Source organism: Bos mutus, chromosome 24 (assembly GCF_027580195.1).
Source record: "Bos mutus isolate GX-2022 chromosome 24, NWIPB_WYAK_1.1, whole genome shotgun sequence".
Classification (NCBI taxonomy): domain Eukaryota; kingdom Metazoa; phylum Chordata; class Mammalia; order Artiodactyla; family Bovidae; genus Bos; species Bos mutus.
In genome coordinates this window covers 20500068-20519359 of record NC_091640.1, presented here as the reverse complement: position 1 = coordinate 20519359, position 19292 = coordinate 20500068, and the positions used below count along the sequence as shown (strand labels likewise).

The 19292-nt window shown below is 47.8% G+C and overlaps 1 protein-coding gene across 8 annotated transcripts in view; it reads left to right on the top strand.

Annotated features, from left to right (window-relative positions):
* The window catches only part of FHOD3 (formin homology 2 domain containing 3), a 523370-nt gene that overhangs the window by 435132 nt on the left and 68946 nt on the right, over positions 1–19292 (top strand). For all 8 annotated transcript variants that reach the window (XM_070361542.1, XM_070361541.1, XM_070361540.1 and 5 more), the window contains 2 exons: positions 7930–8220; positions 17202–18079. In XM_070361542.1, the coding sequence (XP_070217643.1) occupies positions 7930–8220; positions 17202–18079 (1169 nt within the window). The remainder of the gene's footprint in view (positions 1–7929; positions 8221–17201; positions 18080–19292) is intronic.

The following is a 19292-nucleotide window of genomic DNA, read 5'->3' as shown; positions in this document are numbered from 1 at the left end:
TTTGGTTGTCAGAACTGGGAAGGAGCCAGGAATGCTGCTGAATATCCGACAATGCATAGGACAATAGGCTGCAGCTCCCCACCCCCCCACCCCACCGCAACAACAAAGACATATCTGACCCCAGATATCCAGAGTCCTGAGTCTGAGAAATCCAGCTCCAGAGTGAATCTGAGTGAACAGCTTAGAAAGAATTGGCCCGACACCAACGGCAAAATCTAAAGAATTTTCAAAGCTGTGAGCATTTTCTCTTGGGACCTTTTTCACATTTATATGATTAAACCACAAGTTTAAAGTCCATGGTGTTAGTTATTAGCTCTGAACTGAGGAGGTCCCTGGAATCCACACCATTTGGAGCAGCTATCATAGAACTGGCTGGCCCAGCCCTCAGTTTCATAAGACCTGCCAGAAAGCCAAGTCCTGGCAAAGTCATCGAGACACCATCACAGACTGAAATCAATTGAAGCCACCCAAAGACTTATTAAATTCAGATCTTTCTACCAGCCGTTTATCTCTTCAAAGAGAAATTGCATGACAGGGGATTCCAGTTGGACACTCTGGACTCAGCTGTCAGGGACATTGATGAAAGCAGAGCCGGAACGCTCGTGCCCACTTTTTGTTTTGTTTTTTTTTCAGGAATGGTTATATACTTGTCTTTGTGGCTTAAGTCACCCACCACACAGTGTAACATCACGATTAACAGCCCAGGCTTTTCAATCAGGCCGATCCAAGTCAAACCCCAGCTCCGCTCGTCAGTAAGGTTCTGTTGGAAGTAGGTGACGCGTGCTCAAAGGGCCCACGGGCAGGCCGTGAAGGGACCACATGCAGAGGTGCAGAGTGGGACCTTCAGAGTACACGGAAGTGCCCGGAGACGAGCAGCAGCGGGGAACTGCCAACACCATTTCTGCCTCCAGGCCTGGAAAAACTTAAGGGAACAGCTTGGGCTGGGTAAGAGCTGTAGCCTTGGGAAGGGAGCCCTGAGGACAGGAATGCTGGCCTGACATCTTCTGCCCAGCTGGCCCCTCATAAAGAGCGGGAACATAAACATGCCAGCCTCGCTTTCCTCCTGCCTTTGCAGGTGCCTCCCAGGGCTGACCCACCTGGAAGTGAGGGAAAGCAAACGCATGAGCTCCTCCCTACAGAGGCTGGCCTCCAGGGCACAAAGCAGGACAGAGAATGGGTCTCGGAGCAGGCCAAGAGTATCCAGCATGCTGTGTGGCCCTGGATGAGTTACTTAACCTCTCTGAACACCATTCCTCGTTTCTCACATGGGGACATTAATCTTCACATCGTTGGTAAGAGAAGTAAATAGGGTGACGTGCCCCTGTTTCCTGGGACAGCACCCATGTGTCAGAGGCACTCTGTAGATGGTAGCTTTTGTTTTTAATTCACTTAAGGCCAAGCAGAGCCTGAGGTCAGGTAAGATCAGATGTAAAGTTAGTGCGGACAAAGAACTAGCTAGTCTGAGTTGATGTCTGCCTTAGCTGACTTGAAACAGGGACGAGCTGCCTGAAATCCTCAAGACCTGCTCGCTCCTCTTCTCTTGCCCAGTTTTGTGATCTGTATCAAGGACATCTCGGTCATTAGATAGGGCACCCTTTTCTCTTCTTTCAACAAACGCAGTTACGTTTTTCCTCTTCCCCCGTGGTTCTCAGGTTGATGGTTCTCATCCTGGCTCCCAACCTCTCTGCTATAACATCTGTTTCCTTTGGATAAAGACTCCCTTTTAGTGGTCGTGCTCAGTTTATGAGTCCCTCCCCACAGGCTGGCAGCAACCCAGTTCCTTGTTACTTCTTTTGAATATACTGTAGATCTCTTCCACATTCTGTAAATTATCCCGTGTGTGTATGTGTGTGTGTGTGACTCACTCGTGTCCGATTTTCCAGGCAAGAATACTGGAGTGGGTTCCCATTCCCTCCTCCAGGGGATCTTCCCCACCCAGGGATCGAACCCAGGTCTCCCACATTGCAGGTGAATTCTTTACTGCCTGAGCCAGCAGGGAAGCCCATGTTATCCCCTACCATATCTCTTTTTAATGTTTAACTATTTGGCTGGATCGGGTCTTTGTTGCAGCACACAGGATCTTTGCTGTGGTGTGTGGGCTTAGGTGCTCTGCAGCATGTGGGGTCTTAGTTCCCTAACCAGGGATCGAACATGCATTGGAAGGTGGATTCTTAACCACTAGACTGCCAGGGAAATCCCCCATATCTCTTTAGACAGTTTAATTTTTTTTTCTTTCCCCTCCCTTCTACTCCCCCACCTCCAACCTTAAAATTTAAAGTTCTCTGAATCAGGTCAGTGCAGGTTCCGGCGAAATGCATTTTTCTGGCCTTTGCTAAGCGTGTCCTTGCAATGCCAAGATCCCATCAGTCTGCTGTCTCAGGATGTGGTCCAGGAAGACAGATCCCAGCTCTGGACGCCTTCTGTGTTGCCAGGCATTTCTTGCCATGTCCTCATTTCATTTCCAAGCTTGCACCCACCGCGGGGAGAAGGGTTGTCTGGCACCTGGACCTAAGCCTTCTCAGTTTCATCCCACCCTCGCTTTCTAAGAGCAGTGAGAGACCCCTCCCCACAGAGAGGTTGGGATTTAGTAGACCGTTTGTGCTCTGGCCCCTGGCCTGCAACACTCCCGTGCCCCTTGGATATGAACACACCGCCCGCCCCCACCCAGGGGATCCCTTGCCCGTGTGTTCTTCCAATGATGCCCTTTATGCGTTTTCTTCTCCTCTTGAGCCCCATCAGCTGGCATTTACCTTTCTTCTCAGCCTCTTTGTCTGCAGGGTTCTTGTCTGCTTCCTGAATGTTCACCCCATACTGACTAGGAGTCTCCCCATGAAGCTACCAGCCCATCTCAGCTGTCCCCGTGGGAACTGCGGTTTGTCTGTGACGTGGGTATACTCAGGAGTTCTCTTGGGTCAAGTGGAACATGGCCCGTCTCTTCCTAAGCACCCATCACCCCCCGCAGTGTGAAGTCCCAGGTCCCTAACTCACCCTCGAGGCTTGCTGCCCCAGCCCCCGACCCCAGACGTCTTTCATTCCTCCTGCTTGCCCCATGCCCCTGGTCTCTGCGCATGCTTCTCCCTCTGCCCAGAATTCTGCCCAGTTTTCCCTCTTTAATTCCTTTTCCCCCTTGAAGACTGTGCTTAGTACCGTTTAAGCACAGGGTCTTAGGACCCTTCCCAGGCTTTGCCAGAAACCCTTGCCAGACCCTCCCAGGGCACCATGCCTTTGCTCTTAGAACATCCATCACATTTATAAATACTTGTCTATTGTGGCTGGTGGGAACTGAGGGGCTGGGGTTTTCCCTGTGTCCTCTGACGGTGGGGTTTGCCCACCTTTGCTCTACAGAAGTCACGGGTGTTGTGTGGGATCTCTTAGCAGCTCTGTAACTTCCGTGACAATAAGCACGAGGTCTGTAGTGCTGAATCTGGGTTGTGTGTCCTTGTGCTTCTCACCGCTGACACCATTGCTGGGTGTCCATGAAATGTTGTGAGCAATTTTCATCCCTCGGTATTGGCAAATGCCTTAGCTCCCTGAGGACTTCCACTGCAGGCCTGCGTGGTTCCTCCTGTTTTCCCAGGGACTCAGCCAGTGTGGATGGTACTTTCCCCCAGGGTGCTGGGAGAGCAGCGGGCGTGACTTGGGGCGGTGACTCCAAAGGAACAGCTGTGTGTTTGTGGAGGGGACTGTTGGTGATAGCTGCTGCTGCTAAGTCACTTCAGTCGTGTCCGACTCTGTGCAGTCCCATAGACGGCAGCCCACCAGGCTCTCCCATCCCTGGGATTCTCCAGGCAAGAACACTGGAGTGGGTTGCCATTCTCTTCTCCAGGGGATCTTCCCGACCTAGGGATTGAACCCAGGTCTCCTGCACTGCAGGCAGATGAGCCACCAGGGAAGCCCTATCAAGGATCTGCTGCTGCTGCTGCTAAGTCACTTCAGTGGTGTCCAACTCTGTGCTACCCCATAGACGGCAGCCCACCAGGCTCCCCCATCCCTGGGATTCTCCAGGCAAGAACACTGGAGTGGGTTGCCATTTCCTTCTCCAGTGCATGAAAGTGAAAAGTGAAAGTGAAGTCGATCAGTCGTGTCCGACTCCTAGTGACCCCATGGACTGCAGCCTACCAGGCTCCTCCGTCCATGGGATTTGCCAGGCAAGAGTACTGGAGCGGGGTGCCATTGCCTTCTCCGTTGGTGATAAAGGTGCGGACAAAGAGAAAGCGAAGGGGAGCAGAAATGTTCTGGAGTTCAGTGTCTAGCTTTGGGGTGTTTCCTAAGTGTCAATGGGAACTTTCTGAGCAGATACTGGTCCAAAGACCACACTGGGGGCCCTTGGACGTGAAAGGAAGGCAGAGTCTTGGCCCCCAGGTTACTCGTGCCTTGATTAATGCAGCTTGAGGAGGGCTCAGCTGTGCCTCTTGTCCAGGGACTTCTTACTCATTTCTCAGGTCCCTCACTTGGCTGCCTGGCCCCATGCCACCGTGACCCCACTGATGTGATTTTATGGCCTGTTGCCAGCCCGGTGGTGAGCCCCCTGAAAGCAGGAGTGTGTGTTGTGTCCTGGACACACCTGTCACCTGGTGTATTCTGTGCAGAAGGTGTCAGGAGTGAGCAGCCCAGGTGTATGCCCCCTGTCCCCTCCCTTCTCTGTCTTTGGTGGTTTGGCTTGATGGACTGTGTGTGAATGTTTTTTAATTGGTTCGTCAATAGAATAGCATCACACACTGCAAATTTGCAGTGAGGCCCGCGTTCTGGTCAGGACGTAGTTTTGGAGACGACAGTCTCCCCAGCAGTGATGAAAGAGAGACAGCACCCCAGGAGTCAGATCACACATTTAAATGTCTGCTCCAGGAAGTAAGGCCTGAACAGAGCGGGATGAAATTACACTGTTTATTCCGCAGAGTGTGTGGCTTTCTAGAGCTTGCATGTCCCTTGCCTCACTTGTCCCTAAAGTCCCTGGCTGATCAGGAGCCAGAGTCCCTGCTTAAAATGGAAGGACACGTGAGAGTGGAGTGTGTGTAGGCTGGAGCCAGACAGCCGTCGAATGATGGATCCTTCCTGCTTTGTCTGCCAGTTTGCTGGGGATGGGGAGTAGACCCAGGCTGATGGCAACCAACTGCAGCCGTCTCCCCGTCAGCGATAAAGCCCTGCAGAGGCACCCTCGCCAATTTTCGCCATATGCTCACCAATTAAAACTTAAATGCACGCCACATGCTAGGCTGTTGGAAACACATTTTCATTTTGATGTGGCTATTCTGAAGTAAATGTGTGTAAGAACATATGCTCTCTGTCAACCCAACGATGACACTGCTGTTGCTAAAACTGTGCTTTTGCTGTGCTGGTAAAATGAGGGGAGTTGTGTATCTCTTTGCTAAATACTCTATTATCAGATGAAAAGGCAGTTACCTTACAGAGTCCTTCAACACCGAAGGGAATTTTTCTCCAAGGTCTGTTCACTCTCTCCCTGTACCCAGCTCAGTTTTTGCTTTTAAGGAAAAACACTTGATATACCCGTTCTTGGGCACACGGACCCACAGTCGTGTGCCCTTCAGCTTCTTCCTGCTGCTGCTAGCCCGTGCGTCTCAGTCTGGAAACTGATCTCACATGATCAGACGGGGCTTCCAAAACCAGCCCTCTTGGGGATACCCCAGAGGGACACCCAACAGACTGCAGAGGGTCTACGCCACCTCACCCTCATCTCCTCCATTCTCCCAGGAAGCCGGTGCCTATGCTAGACTGGAGTTCCCAGCAGAAGTCTTGCCATGTGTCATCAAGCCTGGGGAGGGGGTGGTGGGCAGAAGTCCCTTCATGCTATACATCCAGTTCCCACATAAAAGGCCCTGGGGCAGTTTTGGGAAGAAGATCACTTCCCTGGGGTGGCTGGAAGTTACCCAGCACATAAGGAGAGGCTGGCATCTCATCTCTCTACTGCCTCACTCTCCAGTTCCCAGACTCATTCTCCAGGGAAGACAGCCTGAGAGCAGATGAGGGGTGGGGGTTTTGGACCCAGTGAAGCCTGGCAGAATGGCTTCTTGCTGGGATGCTGAAGGGCACCTGGGCCCCCTGCCCAGTGAGGCCTGAGCTTTTCTCTTGCATAGTAATGCCACTGCCTGGTTTGCTGGGGGAGCTGCGCTGGGTGCCCTGTTCCAGCCATCCCTGCTCACCTGAGCTGGCAGATTGTCCCGACAAAGAGAGAGCCCCCACCCCGTCATCTGCCTGTTCTTAGGTGTCTGGGCAGGCCCCTCACACTTCTCCCATGCACAGACCCTGCCTGAATCTCTGCACTGCTTGGAGCAATATGTGTGTAGACTTAGAACACGTGCTGTTGGTGGTACTGCCAGGATTCCAGCCATGTGGCTCTGCCCAGCCCTCAGGAGTGACTGCTCCTCACCTGGCCTTCATGGAAGGCTATATATATCTATATCTATGTCTATATCTATATATATCCCCAATCATTTTGCCATCCATCCACAGCTCACAGCTGAGAGGGTTACTCAGTAAAAATATGCAAATGGCAGATTGTGTCATTTCCCGGCTTCTAGGGGATGACATCCATAGAACCTGAGCCACACATCTCCAGCCTTGACGGGTTTAGAGTTATTTGCCTGTGGGTGATTCTCATAGATAGCTTCCAAGTGTATGGACTAACGTCACATTGAAAGTGAAAAAGTAAAAGTGGTAGTTGCTCGGTCGTGTCCGACTCTGTGAGCCCATGGACTGTAGCCCACCAGGCTCCTGTGTCCATGGAATTCTCCAGGTGAGAATACTATAGGGGGTAGCCATTCCCTTATCCAGGGGGTCTTCCTGAACCAGGAATCAAACCTGCATTTCCTGCATTGCAATCAGCTTCTTTCCTTTTTGAGCCACCAGGGAAGCAAACGTCACATTATGAGCAGACATGATTCAAGCAAAGGGTGACAGACCTCACTGGTTTAGTCACTGATAGAAGCTCTGTCTGGGACTCCCCTGGCGGTCGAGTGGTTAAGATTGGATGCTCCCACTGCACGGGCATGGGTTCTGTCCCTAATCAGGGAACTAAGACATGCCACACAGCTCAGCCAAAGCAAAGTAGAATTACCCAATGAATATTTATTTATGTCAACTGGATATATTTTATATCAACTGATAACTTAAAATCAGACTGCTCTTCGCTAATCAGCTTGATTCACCATGAACTTACTTCCTTTCTCCCTGAAGAAGCAGAAGGACCATGTATCAGTCTGCTGTTGCTGTCTAACAAGTTACCACAAACATAGCTGTTCAACACAGCACCTGGTTATTATCTCATGGTTCCCACGAGTCAGAAACCCAGCCTGGCTAACTGGATTCTTGGCCAGGAGTATCTCAAGGCTATAGTTAAGGCTGTGGCTAGTGGGGCTCTTATTGGGAGGCCCGGGAAGGGTCCACTTCCAGGGTCTTTCAGGTTGTTGGCAGAATTCAGTTCCTCGTGCCTCCAGGACTGAGGTCCCTGTTCCTTGTTGGCTGTTGGCCAGGAATCATTCTCAGCTTCTAGAGGCCAGCACATTCCTTGTCGATGGGCGCTTCCATCTTAAAAGCCAGCATGGGTGGGACAAATACTTCGTGTGCTTCTGATCTCTCTGACATCCTTTTCTGGTGCTAATAAGAAAACACTCTGTTTCTAAAAGGCTCACCAGGTTGGATCAGGCCCACCTGAGAGATCTCTGTATTGTAAGGTTGAGCAACTTAAGACACGAATGCCAGCCGCCATCCCCTTTACTGTAGTGTTTGATTGAATAACCAGGGCTATTTTCAAATGCCAGCCGCCATCCCCTTTCCTGTAGTGTTTGATTGAATAACTCAGGGCCATTTTCAAATTCTGCCTGCCTCACGTCTGTTCTCCCTTTCGCTCCCTTTCGCTTGACATTGCCTCGAAATTCCCGTCCTCACTGTAATCTCCTCTGTTGTCTCCCCCAGCCAGCGCCGGGGAGCCTGGGCCTGAACCGGAGGCAGACGTGGAGGCAGAGGTGGGGCAGGTGGCCGATGAGGCCGGCCAGGAGCTAGCCCCTGCCAGCGCGGGAGCAGAGAGCGAGGTGGAGCGGGCCCTGGAGCCCGAGCACGAGGAGCGAGCCTCCCTGAGCGAGAAGGAGCGGCAGAATGAGGCAGTGAATGAGCGTGACAACTGCTCGGCCTCCAGCGTCTCGTCCTCCAGCAGCACGTTGGAGAGGGAGGACAAGGAGGACAAGCTCTCCCGGGACAAGGGCACGGGTAAGGAAGCCCCCGCCCAGGGCACCTGGCTCACTGGCCTCCGAGTTGACCTGCTGGCCCAGCTCGCTCCCCAGACGGTGCCCTGTGTCTGGAGGAGGGTGCGTGTCCACACTCAGCCAGCCAGCAGCTTCCTGCCCCCAAGATGGGCTCCGTCCCTCTGCCATGCAGCTGCACCATCACTTTACAGCTGGGAAAGGGCCATCAGGGACTTCTGAGGAATGAGCCCCAGCAGAGAAATTCCTCAGCTTCCTTCTAACTGTTAAATTGTGAACAGTAAGTGTGCCTGTTTTCTGGTTTAAATTTAGAGACACATCGTGTTGTTATCTGCTCCCTTGAAAGAGTTAATTTTGCAGTGAAGTATGTTGAGCCATTGTGCCTAAAGATTCCAGACCAGAGCAACTTTGGTAAAATGAATTGTATAAGTACTTGTAAAAAGGGCCAGTTCATAGCGTGCTGAGGTCAGTTTGATGGGTTCTGCTGGAATGTACGTAATTTAGGTAATTTTCTACAATATACTCAGGACCACTGTTTTCTTCCATATTAAGTACGTGCTTTTTCTTATAGAATCATACCTTTTTGGTATTATGCCTGATGGTCATTCAGTTTCACCTGTTTGATGGTGACTTTATGTTTAGGGACCAAATGGAATATTAGTTCTCATTAGGGACTTGGGGAAAGTGACACCGAGGGTTCTAGAAATTGTAAGTGATTCAAATAATCATTTGAATGATTTTTAAAATTTTTAATTGGAGGAGAATTGCTTTACAATGTTGTGATGGTTTCTGCCATACGACAATGTGAATCAGCCATAGGTATACATATGTCCCCTCCCATCCCCATCATTTGAATTATGATTTGTGTGTGATACCATGAAGTTGGTGTTCTGACTCATGACTTGTGTGTGGTGTCGGGAAGCTACCTCTCTTGACAGATACTCCTTACCTGTGGAGACATGTCTTATGGGGCAGCCTTCATTAAGTTACACAGTGACACAGATTCAAGGACCCTACGTCTTAGGCCCAGAAGGCAGCATGAAGGCTCCACAAGGGACTGCCAATCAGTGGCACGACCCATGCATGATGTGTTAGTTCACAGATTAAGAATACAGTCTCCCTGCAGCCTGGACAAGTGAACAAAGATTGAATGAATGAATGAAGCCATAATTCATTCAGGAGACCTGTCAACCAATGGCTTAGTCTAATATTTCAGTTTTCACAATTATATAATTATATTTAATTTAATATATATAGTCTCAATGAAAAGGAAAAGGCTTTGAAGACTTTGTTTATGTCTTAGGAATCATTGCATTGAAAATCTTGTGTCTGGTTGAATATGTGGGTACTAAAAGGATTACATATATTGATACTAAATTTCTTTCAAAGTCAGATTATAGTTATACTCTCAGATTTTACTTGCTGTTATTCATATATAACGTAATTTTGGTCACAGTACAGAGTGTCGGGTAAGTCGTGTTGATCAGTTTGACCTTAAATCATGTTTTATTGCATTATGAGTAGCTTTAAGGATTATTCATCTTAACTAGGTTTAGCAAGCCTAAAACATATCAACAAGTTGGATTAGTAAAAATAAGCCAGGGCAAAGAACTTTCTTGGATCAGATTGCCCAATATCCTTCCAAATAAGGACAACTTTCCAAAAATGGAGACGCTACTCCCAGTGTAGAACCATTGACTTCCTACCGAAAGCTGGTAGTGTCCAGGAATTGGAGCTTTGCAGTGGCTTTTCTCCTTCAGTCTGGTGCTGTTAAGGGATGTGGCCATGTTTATTTGTTGTAGCTTATTGGTTCCTAAAATATCCCACTGCTCACAGCCACCATCAGCAACGAGGAATCAGGGAAGCTCTGTCCTCATAGTTCTTGCTTTTCAGAATCTTCTCAACCAAATCACAAAGGCAATCAAAGTGATTCCCCATGTTTTTGCTAATGGTTGTAGCTATTATTTGAGAATGAATTTGTAGAGCTTGAAAGAGATTCAACTTACTGCAAGTGTGTGGTTTTATTTTTCTTTGTTTTTGGTGTTGTACTGCCTGACATTAGAATGAGAGGCTTTATCGTAGCATAGATTACACTTTGTTGTAGTTACTTCCAAAATTGTGTTTTGTCTCTACTTGAATGCAGTGAGGATGGGGTTGTCTGTCTTTTTCATTGTGAGTCCTTCCTAGCTAGGGACCCAGAACATAATAGGGGCTCATAAAACCACCGATGAATGAAGAAGTATCAGGCTAAGATGGAGAAGCCCCATTACTCCCAGTTCCTCCCTCTTACAACTAAAACATCAACACCCTGGATATAATAGAACAGCCAATCATAGAAGGACGCTGATAGGTAAAAAGAAGGAGGCAGACTGCCTCAGAATCTTTTGACTTGAACAGCACAGCAGTGAAGCTTCAAGGAAAGCTGATTCCCTTAACCAAAGGGTTGGGAAAGGTGATGCCTAACAGAACAGAAAATCTGTGCTGCTCTTAATAAGCGCTCTATCCTCAACAAGGTCTAATGGAAACTATGCCACTGTCACACCTCTCTTCCAATCCAGTGGTTTCAGTAAGATGGAAGAGGAGGTAGTCTTCTGTACAGACCCATATGGAAACAGGGATGATGGCTCTCCAGTTCCCTCCCCTCCCTCAACCCTGTAGTGTCAACGGGACTCAGAAGGGAACCCGTCTTCTGTCGCCTGCCCAGTAGAAGCAGATTGCACTCCCTTCCCCTGCTGGGATACTGTTGGCCTGATGAGGAGTTCATAGTCATTCCCTACAGGGAGAAGCAAGTGAATCTCAATTCTCCCAGCAGGGTCGAGTCAGTGGGGTCCTGTGGGGATCTGAGCCTTCACCTGAACCGCAATAGGACCACGCTTAATGAGGACCTGGCAGAAAGACTAATGGCCTTCTCTCTCTTCCCACCGGTACTCTCCTTGTCCTCAGTGCCAGTGAGGGCCCAGAGGGAGCCAAGCCTCCGTCCCCACCCAGCATAAAAAAGGTAGAATGATGTGGTTGGAGGTGGGACTAGCCATTGGTGGGGACTGGTGGAAAACTGAGCCTTCACTTCACTTGGAGACAGTGAGCCAATGGGAGTCAATGCTTCACGTCCACTGGGAAGATGCTGCTGGGGTCAAGGGGCTTCAGCCCATCTACATTGAGGGAGTGAGTCAGCCTTCTTCCTGATGACAGTGGGACCCAGCGGGGAGCTGAACACATACCTGCACCAAGACCTACAAGCTATGCCCTGAAAGGGTGAAAGTGAAAGTGAAGTCGTTCAGTCGTGTCCAACTCTTTGTGACCCCATGGACTGTTGCCTATCAGGCTCCTCCATCCATGGGATTTTCCAAGCAAGACTGCTGGAGAGGATTGCCATTTCCTTCTCCAGGGGATCTTCCCGACCCAGGAATCGAACCTGGGTCTCCCGCATTGCAGGCAGATGCTTTACCATCTGAGCCACCAGGGAAGCTAAAAGGGTGAGTATCTGCTAAAAGAGAAGGTTAAATATGATCCAAAATCTATCCCATAATACCCAACACATCCAGGATATAATCAAAAATCACTCATCATGTCAAGAAGCAGGGCAATGACATCTTGAATGGAAAAAGACCATCCAGAGATGCCATTATTATGGTGACTGCTTTAAAACCTTTGACAGGTGCTGGGGTGATCTGTCAAAAGTTTTAAAGCAGTCAGCATAATAATGCTTTAGAGAACAGTTACAAACTCTCAGGAAATACATTAAAAAAGTCTTAGCAAAGAAATTTTCAAAAAAAGAACCAAAGGAAAATTATACAACTGGAAAATGCAAGCTGAAATAAAGTATTTGACATACTTTGTATTTGATTATAGACAATAAATGAAATAATCAGTGTATTTGAAACCAGATCAGTGGAAATTACCAAATCTGAATAGTAGAGAAAAAATAGACTAAAAATGAAAGGAGCCTCAGGGACCTATGGGACTATGTCAGTAAAACTGACATTCATTTCATCTAAGTCTAAGAAGAGGAGAGAGAATGCAGTGTGGAAAAATGTTTGAGGAAATAATGGCTTAGATTTTCCCAAGTTTTGCAAGAGGCATAAGCCTACAAATTTAAGCTGAGCAAATCCTAACAAGGATAAATCCAAAGAAATCAACAACAAGACAAAAGATAATCAAATTTATGATAACTAAAAGCCAAATAATACTTTTTTAAGACAAAAAAAAATGTTATACCTATAGAAGAGCAGCAGTTCAGAGGATAGCGGATTTCTTGTCTGGATCATGGAGGCCTACAGAAAGCGGGACAGCATCTGTCAAGTGCTGAAAGACCATAACTGTCAGCGATGAATTACATGTACAGTAAAAGTGGCCTTTAACAGTGCAGGGGAAATAAAAGCATTCTCAGTAAAGAACAACCAAGAGCATTTGTCACGAGTGACCTCCCCTTGAAGACTGGCTGAAGTAAGTTCTCTGAACAGAAAGGAAATGATAGAAGATGACTTGGGACTCCAGAAAGAAAAGAAAAACAGAATGGGTAAAAATAGGAGTAGATAAACATGCTATGTTTTTACCCATGTGCTTCTTAAATCATATTCGATGGTTGAAACAAACATTAGATTTGCTTTATGGTGTTCAGCATATGTAGAGGAAATACTTAAGACAGCTGTATTTTTAAAAGTGGGAGAGTAAACGGATCTAAATGGAAGTAAGGTTTCTGCACTTCAAAGCAGTAAAACATCAATTTGTTTTTGTTTAGTCACTGAGTTGTGTCCGACTCTTTGTCACTCAGTGGACTGTAGCCCGCCAGGCTCCTTTGTCCATGGGACTTGCCAGGCAAGAATATTGGAGTGGGTTGCCGTTTCCTTCTCCAGGGGATCTCCAGGGCTCAAAACTGCATCTCCTGCATTAACGGGTAAATTCTTTACCACTGAGACACCAAGGAAGCCCAATACCAATAGACTAAATAAGGGAGTGTGTATACTGTAATACCTAGAGCAACTACTAAGAAAATTACATGAAGCAATGTACTCAAAAACACTATAAAAAAGTCACATTGAAATTCTAAAAAATGTTCAAGCAATCCACCCAAGACCAAGAAAGGAGGAACAGACACTGAAACAAGGATCAAACAAAACAAATAAAATGGCACACTCGAGTCCTAACACAGCAAGTGAAAGACATAGATTTGAAGAGTGTATAAAAACACCAGTCAACCACGTGCTCTTATATACAACACTCATATCAAATGTAATGACATGGGCAGATGGAAAGTTAAAGGCTGGGAAAAGATGTCATGCCAACATTAATCAGAGAAAAGCCATATTAGGGCTATATTAATATCAGATGAAGTACACTTCAGAGCAAAGGAAATTGCTAGGGACAAAGAAGCACCCTACGTAATGATTTAATAAAAGACATACATGAATGAAGAAAGTAAACTTAAAAGCCAACATTTAAAATGTTACCTGATTATGCTCTTTGCCTAGTTGCCAAAATAAGAAATTGCCAACATTTCCCAATAAATGGAGAGAGTGAGGCGGTCTGTTGAGAGAGACTCAGTCACTTTATCTGCCACAACTTCCTGGCATCAAAGCAGTCTCCCTATTTACGGGACTGTTTGAGCAGCTGTAGTGATTTTTCTATCATGTCCTCAAATGCCACCTCCTGTCTCTTTGATGGTGGTTATCATCAAAATGTATTTTGTTTGTGAAGGCAATCTCCAAGAGGACTCAAAACCTCCTTGTTCTGGTGTTGGGCGCTTGGTGAGCTTAGGCCACTGTTGAGCAGAGCACAGAGGACAAAACCACAGTGGAAAAATCAGAGCACTTGAGGGCCTTGGGCTTCCCCAGTAAGTGCTTCCTCACAGATGAAGGCACAGCCACAGGGGAGAGACCAGTGTCCTCCCCCAGCCTGTCTGATCCAGCTCTTTGGTAGAGAAAAAGCTCATGCTGCTCACGTCCTCGGCCTAGGTCTCCTGCCCCCTCCCCAAATGAGCAGCCACAGAGGCCCTTGGATGTCTGATGGAACGCACAGCCTGAAATGCCCACTGCACAGCCCTGCTGGACTTCAGGAAGCAAGCTCAGAGGAATGACGTCCCTGACCATTTATCTGTTCATCCACTCGTCCTAGATGCTGGGGATACAACGGGGAACAAAGCAGACCCAAATCCCTGCTCTTATAGAGTTTACATTCCGAGGAAGAACACAATTTAACAAATAATTATAATCATTCCAATAATGGGACAAAGGCAGCAATAAACTCAAAGAGGAAAATGTGTGGAAGATCAGACAGTAAGACATGCTCGGGTAGAAAATAAAGCAGAAAAAGATGATCAGCTGTGGGCGAGAGGGAGGTGTGCACAATTTTAAATAAGGTGGTTGGGGAAGATTTCACTGGGAAGACACTATTTGAGCTAAAACCGAAAGGAAGTTGAGAAGCAAATTGTGTGATTAACTGGGATTGCCCCAGGAGAGGCAAAGGTCCTGAGGCTGGATCACATAACGCCTGGTGAGTTCTAGGAATGTCAGGTCAGTGCTGTTGCTGAAGAGGTTCGTGTGTGTATATCTGGGGCGGCGGCAGTGGCTGAGGTGGTGGTAGGAGAGGGGGAGAAAAAAAATTAAGGTGGGATCACGCATGGCTTGTGAACACTGACGGGTCACTGGCTTTTTGTCTCGGTGAAATGTGGCACCTTTTGCAGACTTAGAGCAGAAAGATAAGTTGGACATTGCAAAACGTCACATGGCTCTGGGGTTGAGAACTCACTGTAGAGGGGCGAGCGTGGAAGCTGAGATCAGCTGGATGCTCCGTTGTTGGCAAGCAACCTCGCTAGTTCAGACTGGGGTTGTGGCAGGAGTAGTGATGAGAAAAGTGATGGGATTCTGGATGCAACGTGAAGATTAAACTAACAGGACTCTGCTGTGTGGGATGAAAAAACAGGATAAAAAGTCAAGGATGACTCTGAGGCTTTTGGAATTGGCAGCAATTACATTGGATGGATGAAGGATGGATGAAGTGGCTGCAACTGAGGCCAGAAATGACTGCAGGAGAAGCAGGTTGGATGAGTGGATGGGACTGAGGGCAGAAGATGGCATTTAAAGGCCTAAGACTGGATGAGATGAAGGCTAGGAAAGGGAGTGTAGATGGAGAGAAGAGGTCCACAGACACTTAAAGGTTAAAGATAAGGAGGAACCAACACAGGAGACTGAGAAGGAGCAGCCAAAGAGAAGGCAGCAAACCAGGTGAGAACAGTGTCCAGGAGGCCGAGAGAAGGATGTGAGTCAAAGATGAGAGGGTAACAGCTGCGTCTAGTGCGACAGGAAGGTCATAGGTCACCCAGAAAGGAGCATCTTTGAAACAGAGCACAAACTTCATTAGACTGGGTTCAAGAGAGAATAAAGAGAGAAATTGGAAACAGCAAAACAACTCTTATATGCAGCTTTATTGTTTGTTTGTTTTTTTAACCTTTTTATTTTGTATTGGGGTAAATCCCATGGACGGAGGAGCCTGGTAAGCTACAGTCCATAGGGTCGCCAAGAGTTGGACACAACTGAGCGACTTCACTTATTTTTTCACTTTTTAGCCGGTGAACAACATTGTGGTAGTTTCAGGTGAACCTTGAAGGGACTCAGCCATACATACACATGTATCCATTCTCCCCCCAACTCCCCTCCCATCCAGGCTGGCAGTAGGTTTGAGTAGAGTTCCATGTGCTCTACAATAGGTCCTTGTTGGTTATCCATTTTGAATATAGCAGTGTGTGTATGACCTTCCCAAACTCCCTAACTCTCCCTTCCCCCCGCAGCTTTACTTTAAAAGACTCTGTGGGAGAGGGAGAGGGTGGGATGATTTGGGAGAATGGTATTGAAATACGTATAATATCATATATGAAACGAGTTGCCAGTCCAGGTTCGATGCACAATGCTGGATGCTTGGGGCTGGTGCACTGGGACGACCCAGAGGGATGGTATGGGAAGGGAGGAGGGAGGAGGGTTCACGATGGGGAACACACGTATACCTGTGGCAGATTCATTTCGATATTTGGCAAAACCAATACAATATTGTAAACTTTAAAAATAAAATAAAATTTTAAAAAAATAAAGAAAAAAAAGAAAGGAGAAAATTTGGATCATAGCTGGAGAGATAAGTAGAATCAAGTGAGGTTTTTTGTTTTCATTTAATGGGTAAAATTATACTGTGTTTATATCCCAGTGGGAAGACCTAGTGGGAGGAGCATGGGAGACGCAGGATGGAGAATCATGGGAGCGGATGAGTCCCACTAGAGGACAGGGGATCAGTAGTCATAGGACAAACGTCAGTGTTCAGGTGCAGGTGGGTGAGTGGAGGCAGAATGGAGGCCCTGGAAGAGCTCTGACTTTGTCTATTAAGTTTTTGAAACAGAAAGCAAGGTGATGCTTGCAGAGGATGAGTTGAGTAGGGGAGCCTAGAGGAAAGAGGAGGTGTATGGAAAGCCATCTAAGAGAGGTCATGGATGGGGCCGCCAGGCAGCATTAAGGGTCTCCTGAAGACTGGTGGCCGTATGACCAGTGGTACGGTCTGCACGTTTCTCCAGGAGTGTTTGGATTCACTGGTGCAGAGGTGGAGTAGGGAGAAAAAGGAGTAATTCTACAGCCTTTTAAGTACCTGCCATGGGTGAGAGGGCATTTCCTTGCCTCCCTGTGTGTAGTTAGGGCAGTTGCCCTGAGTGGGTCCTGACCAGCTATCATGGGTGGGCAGAAAAGGCGAGGAAATTTTTTCCCATGAGCCTAGGCCAGAGCCACAAGCCCTACGAGAGTGTTGGGTCCCTAGAGTGGGCCATCAGCCCTTCAACACAGCATCTCTTTTGATCAAGAGCGTCTTGTCAACCGTGAGCACCTCCCTCTTCCACCGCTTCATTTCTGGGTCTCCCTGATTGCTCCTGTGTGGAATGCCCACGTGTTGTCTGGTTGGCTCTCTCATGGTATTGAGACCGGTGTGATGTTCTCGTTTTTTTCTCCTGTGTACTTTCAGGTTTGTGGTCTGCGGGTGTTCAGGATGCCGGTGTAAATGAGCAGTGTGGCGACATCCTCACCAGCAAACGGTTCATGCTGGACATGCTGTATGCCCATAACAGAAAGCCCACGGATGAGGAGAAGGGGGAGGGTGAGGCTGCAAGGACCACGCAGGGGGCGGAGGCGGTAGCCAGCCTGGCCAGCAGAATATCCACCCTGCAGGCCAGTTCCCTGGCCCAGGATGAGAGCGTCAAGAGGGTGGACGTTGGTTGTCTGGACAACAGGGGCAGTGTGAAAGCCTTTGCAGAGAAATTCAACAGCGGGGACCTAGGGAGGGGGTCCGTCTCCCCTGACGCAGAGCCCAATGACAAGGTCGCAGAGAAGACATCAGCTCAGCCCAAGACGGAATCTGACTACATCTGGGACCAGCTCATGGCCAATCCCAGGGAGCTCAGAATCCAGGACATGGATTTCACTGACCTGGGTGAGGAGGACGACATTGACGTCCTGGACGTGGACCTGGGTCACCCGGAGGCCCCAGGGCCGCCTCCCCCGCCCCCACCCACCTTTCTGGGTCTGCCGCCCCCACCCCCTCCGCCCCTGCTGGACAGCGTGCCTCCCCCCCCAGTCCCCGGTAATTTATTGGCTCCCCCTCCAGTATTCAACGCTCCTCAGGGCTTAGGGTGGCCCCAGATACCCAGGGGTCAACCGGCATTCACCAAGAAAAAGAAGACCATCCGTCTATTCTGGAACGAAGTCCGGCCTTTTGAGTGGCCGTGTAAGAACAATGGCCGCTGCAGAGAATTCCTGTGGTCGAAACTGGAACCCATTAAGGTGGACACCTCCAAGCTGGAGCACCTGTTTGAGTCTAAATCGAAGGAACTGTCCGTCTCCAAGGTATCGCTTGCATCCAGCATGCCTCTTCATTTGCTGAGTTACTTACAGATGTTGGATAGAACGGAGAGTTTTGTTACACATAAAATGCCCTTCGTGTTGCTCTTACTAATTTGCTTAAAAAGGCAGTTGGTATAAAAATTTGACTTTTCATCCAGTACCCTGTGTCACACGTTAGGTGTGAGCTAAATGAGTAAGGGACCTTTTGTTGCTAACAAAGCTAGCAACTTATTAACATCGATAGGCAAGTAGCTTTCCAAGAACCTAATAACCTGGAGGAAAAAAAAAAAACAGTGTTTACCCAGGGATTGTTAGCATAGCCTGACAGCAAATGTTGACATTCACTAGAGGAAAGTAGACGTGCTAATTTATCAAACACAATGACTTCATCCTGCGGATGTGTTTATTCACGCTCACATTTGTTGTTTATGGTTGATAGTGGTTTAAACCTCAGCTGTAAGACAGTAGGCTATGGGATATTTCTTCAGCTAATCCCCTGGCTGAGTCAACTTGCTACCACCATCTGGTTGCTTCTATACAGCCATATAGTTAGCATCCTGTAAACATTATACGTGTATCTAGATTTCTTATTTCTCATAGATGTTTGAGAACCCTGAGGGCATTGCTGGTGTAGTGTCTTTAACAGAGATGTTCTATCTACTTTTATAAATGAAGAGCTTTGTATATGAAGTTATTGGGTATCAAAGATAAAGTCATGACTAAGGAGCACTGATGAAAAGGCTGTGTGATACTGGATCACAGATTTTATTTCTGATGATTCACTGCATTATTAGGGTCTCCTTTACCTATCTTAAAGAACTGATCTAAAAAAATAACTCTTGTGATCCTGAGTATATTTCAGTTTTAAAACAGGTTTAAGGCTGTCTTCTCAGGGCCCTGAAATAAGAGAAAACACTTTTCAAAGGATAGTTTAGAGTAAACATGCTGGAACTTACTATTGTGAATTAATTTCGGCTCCGTGGGTTGCTCCGTTTAGCATCATTTTGGATGAGTATAAGCTGTCTGAGTTGGGCTCCTTGATCTGCCGGCCAGGCTCTGATTTGGAATCAGTGTGTGCAGGCTTCCTTGGGACAGGAGTATCCTTTCGAGAAGGACCTGAGGATGGAGTTTGTGCCTGTCACCGTGTGTGATGCTGAAAGGCTAGGCCGGGAGCTCTAAAAGGCCGACTTCCTGTTAAAACCTGTAATGGGGTCGG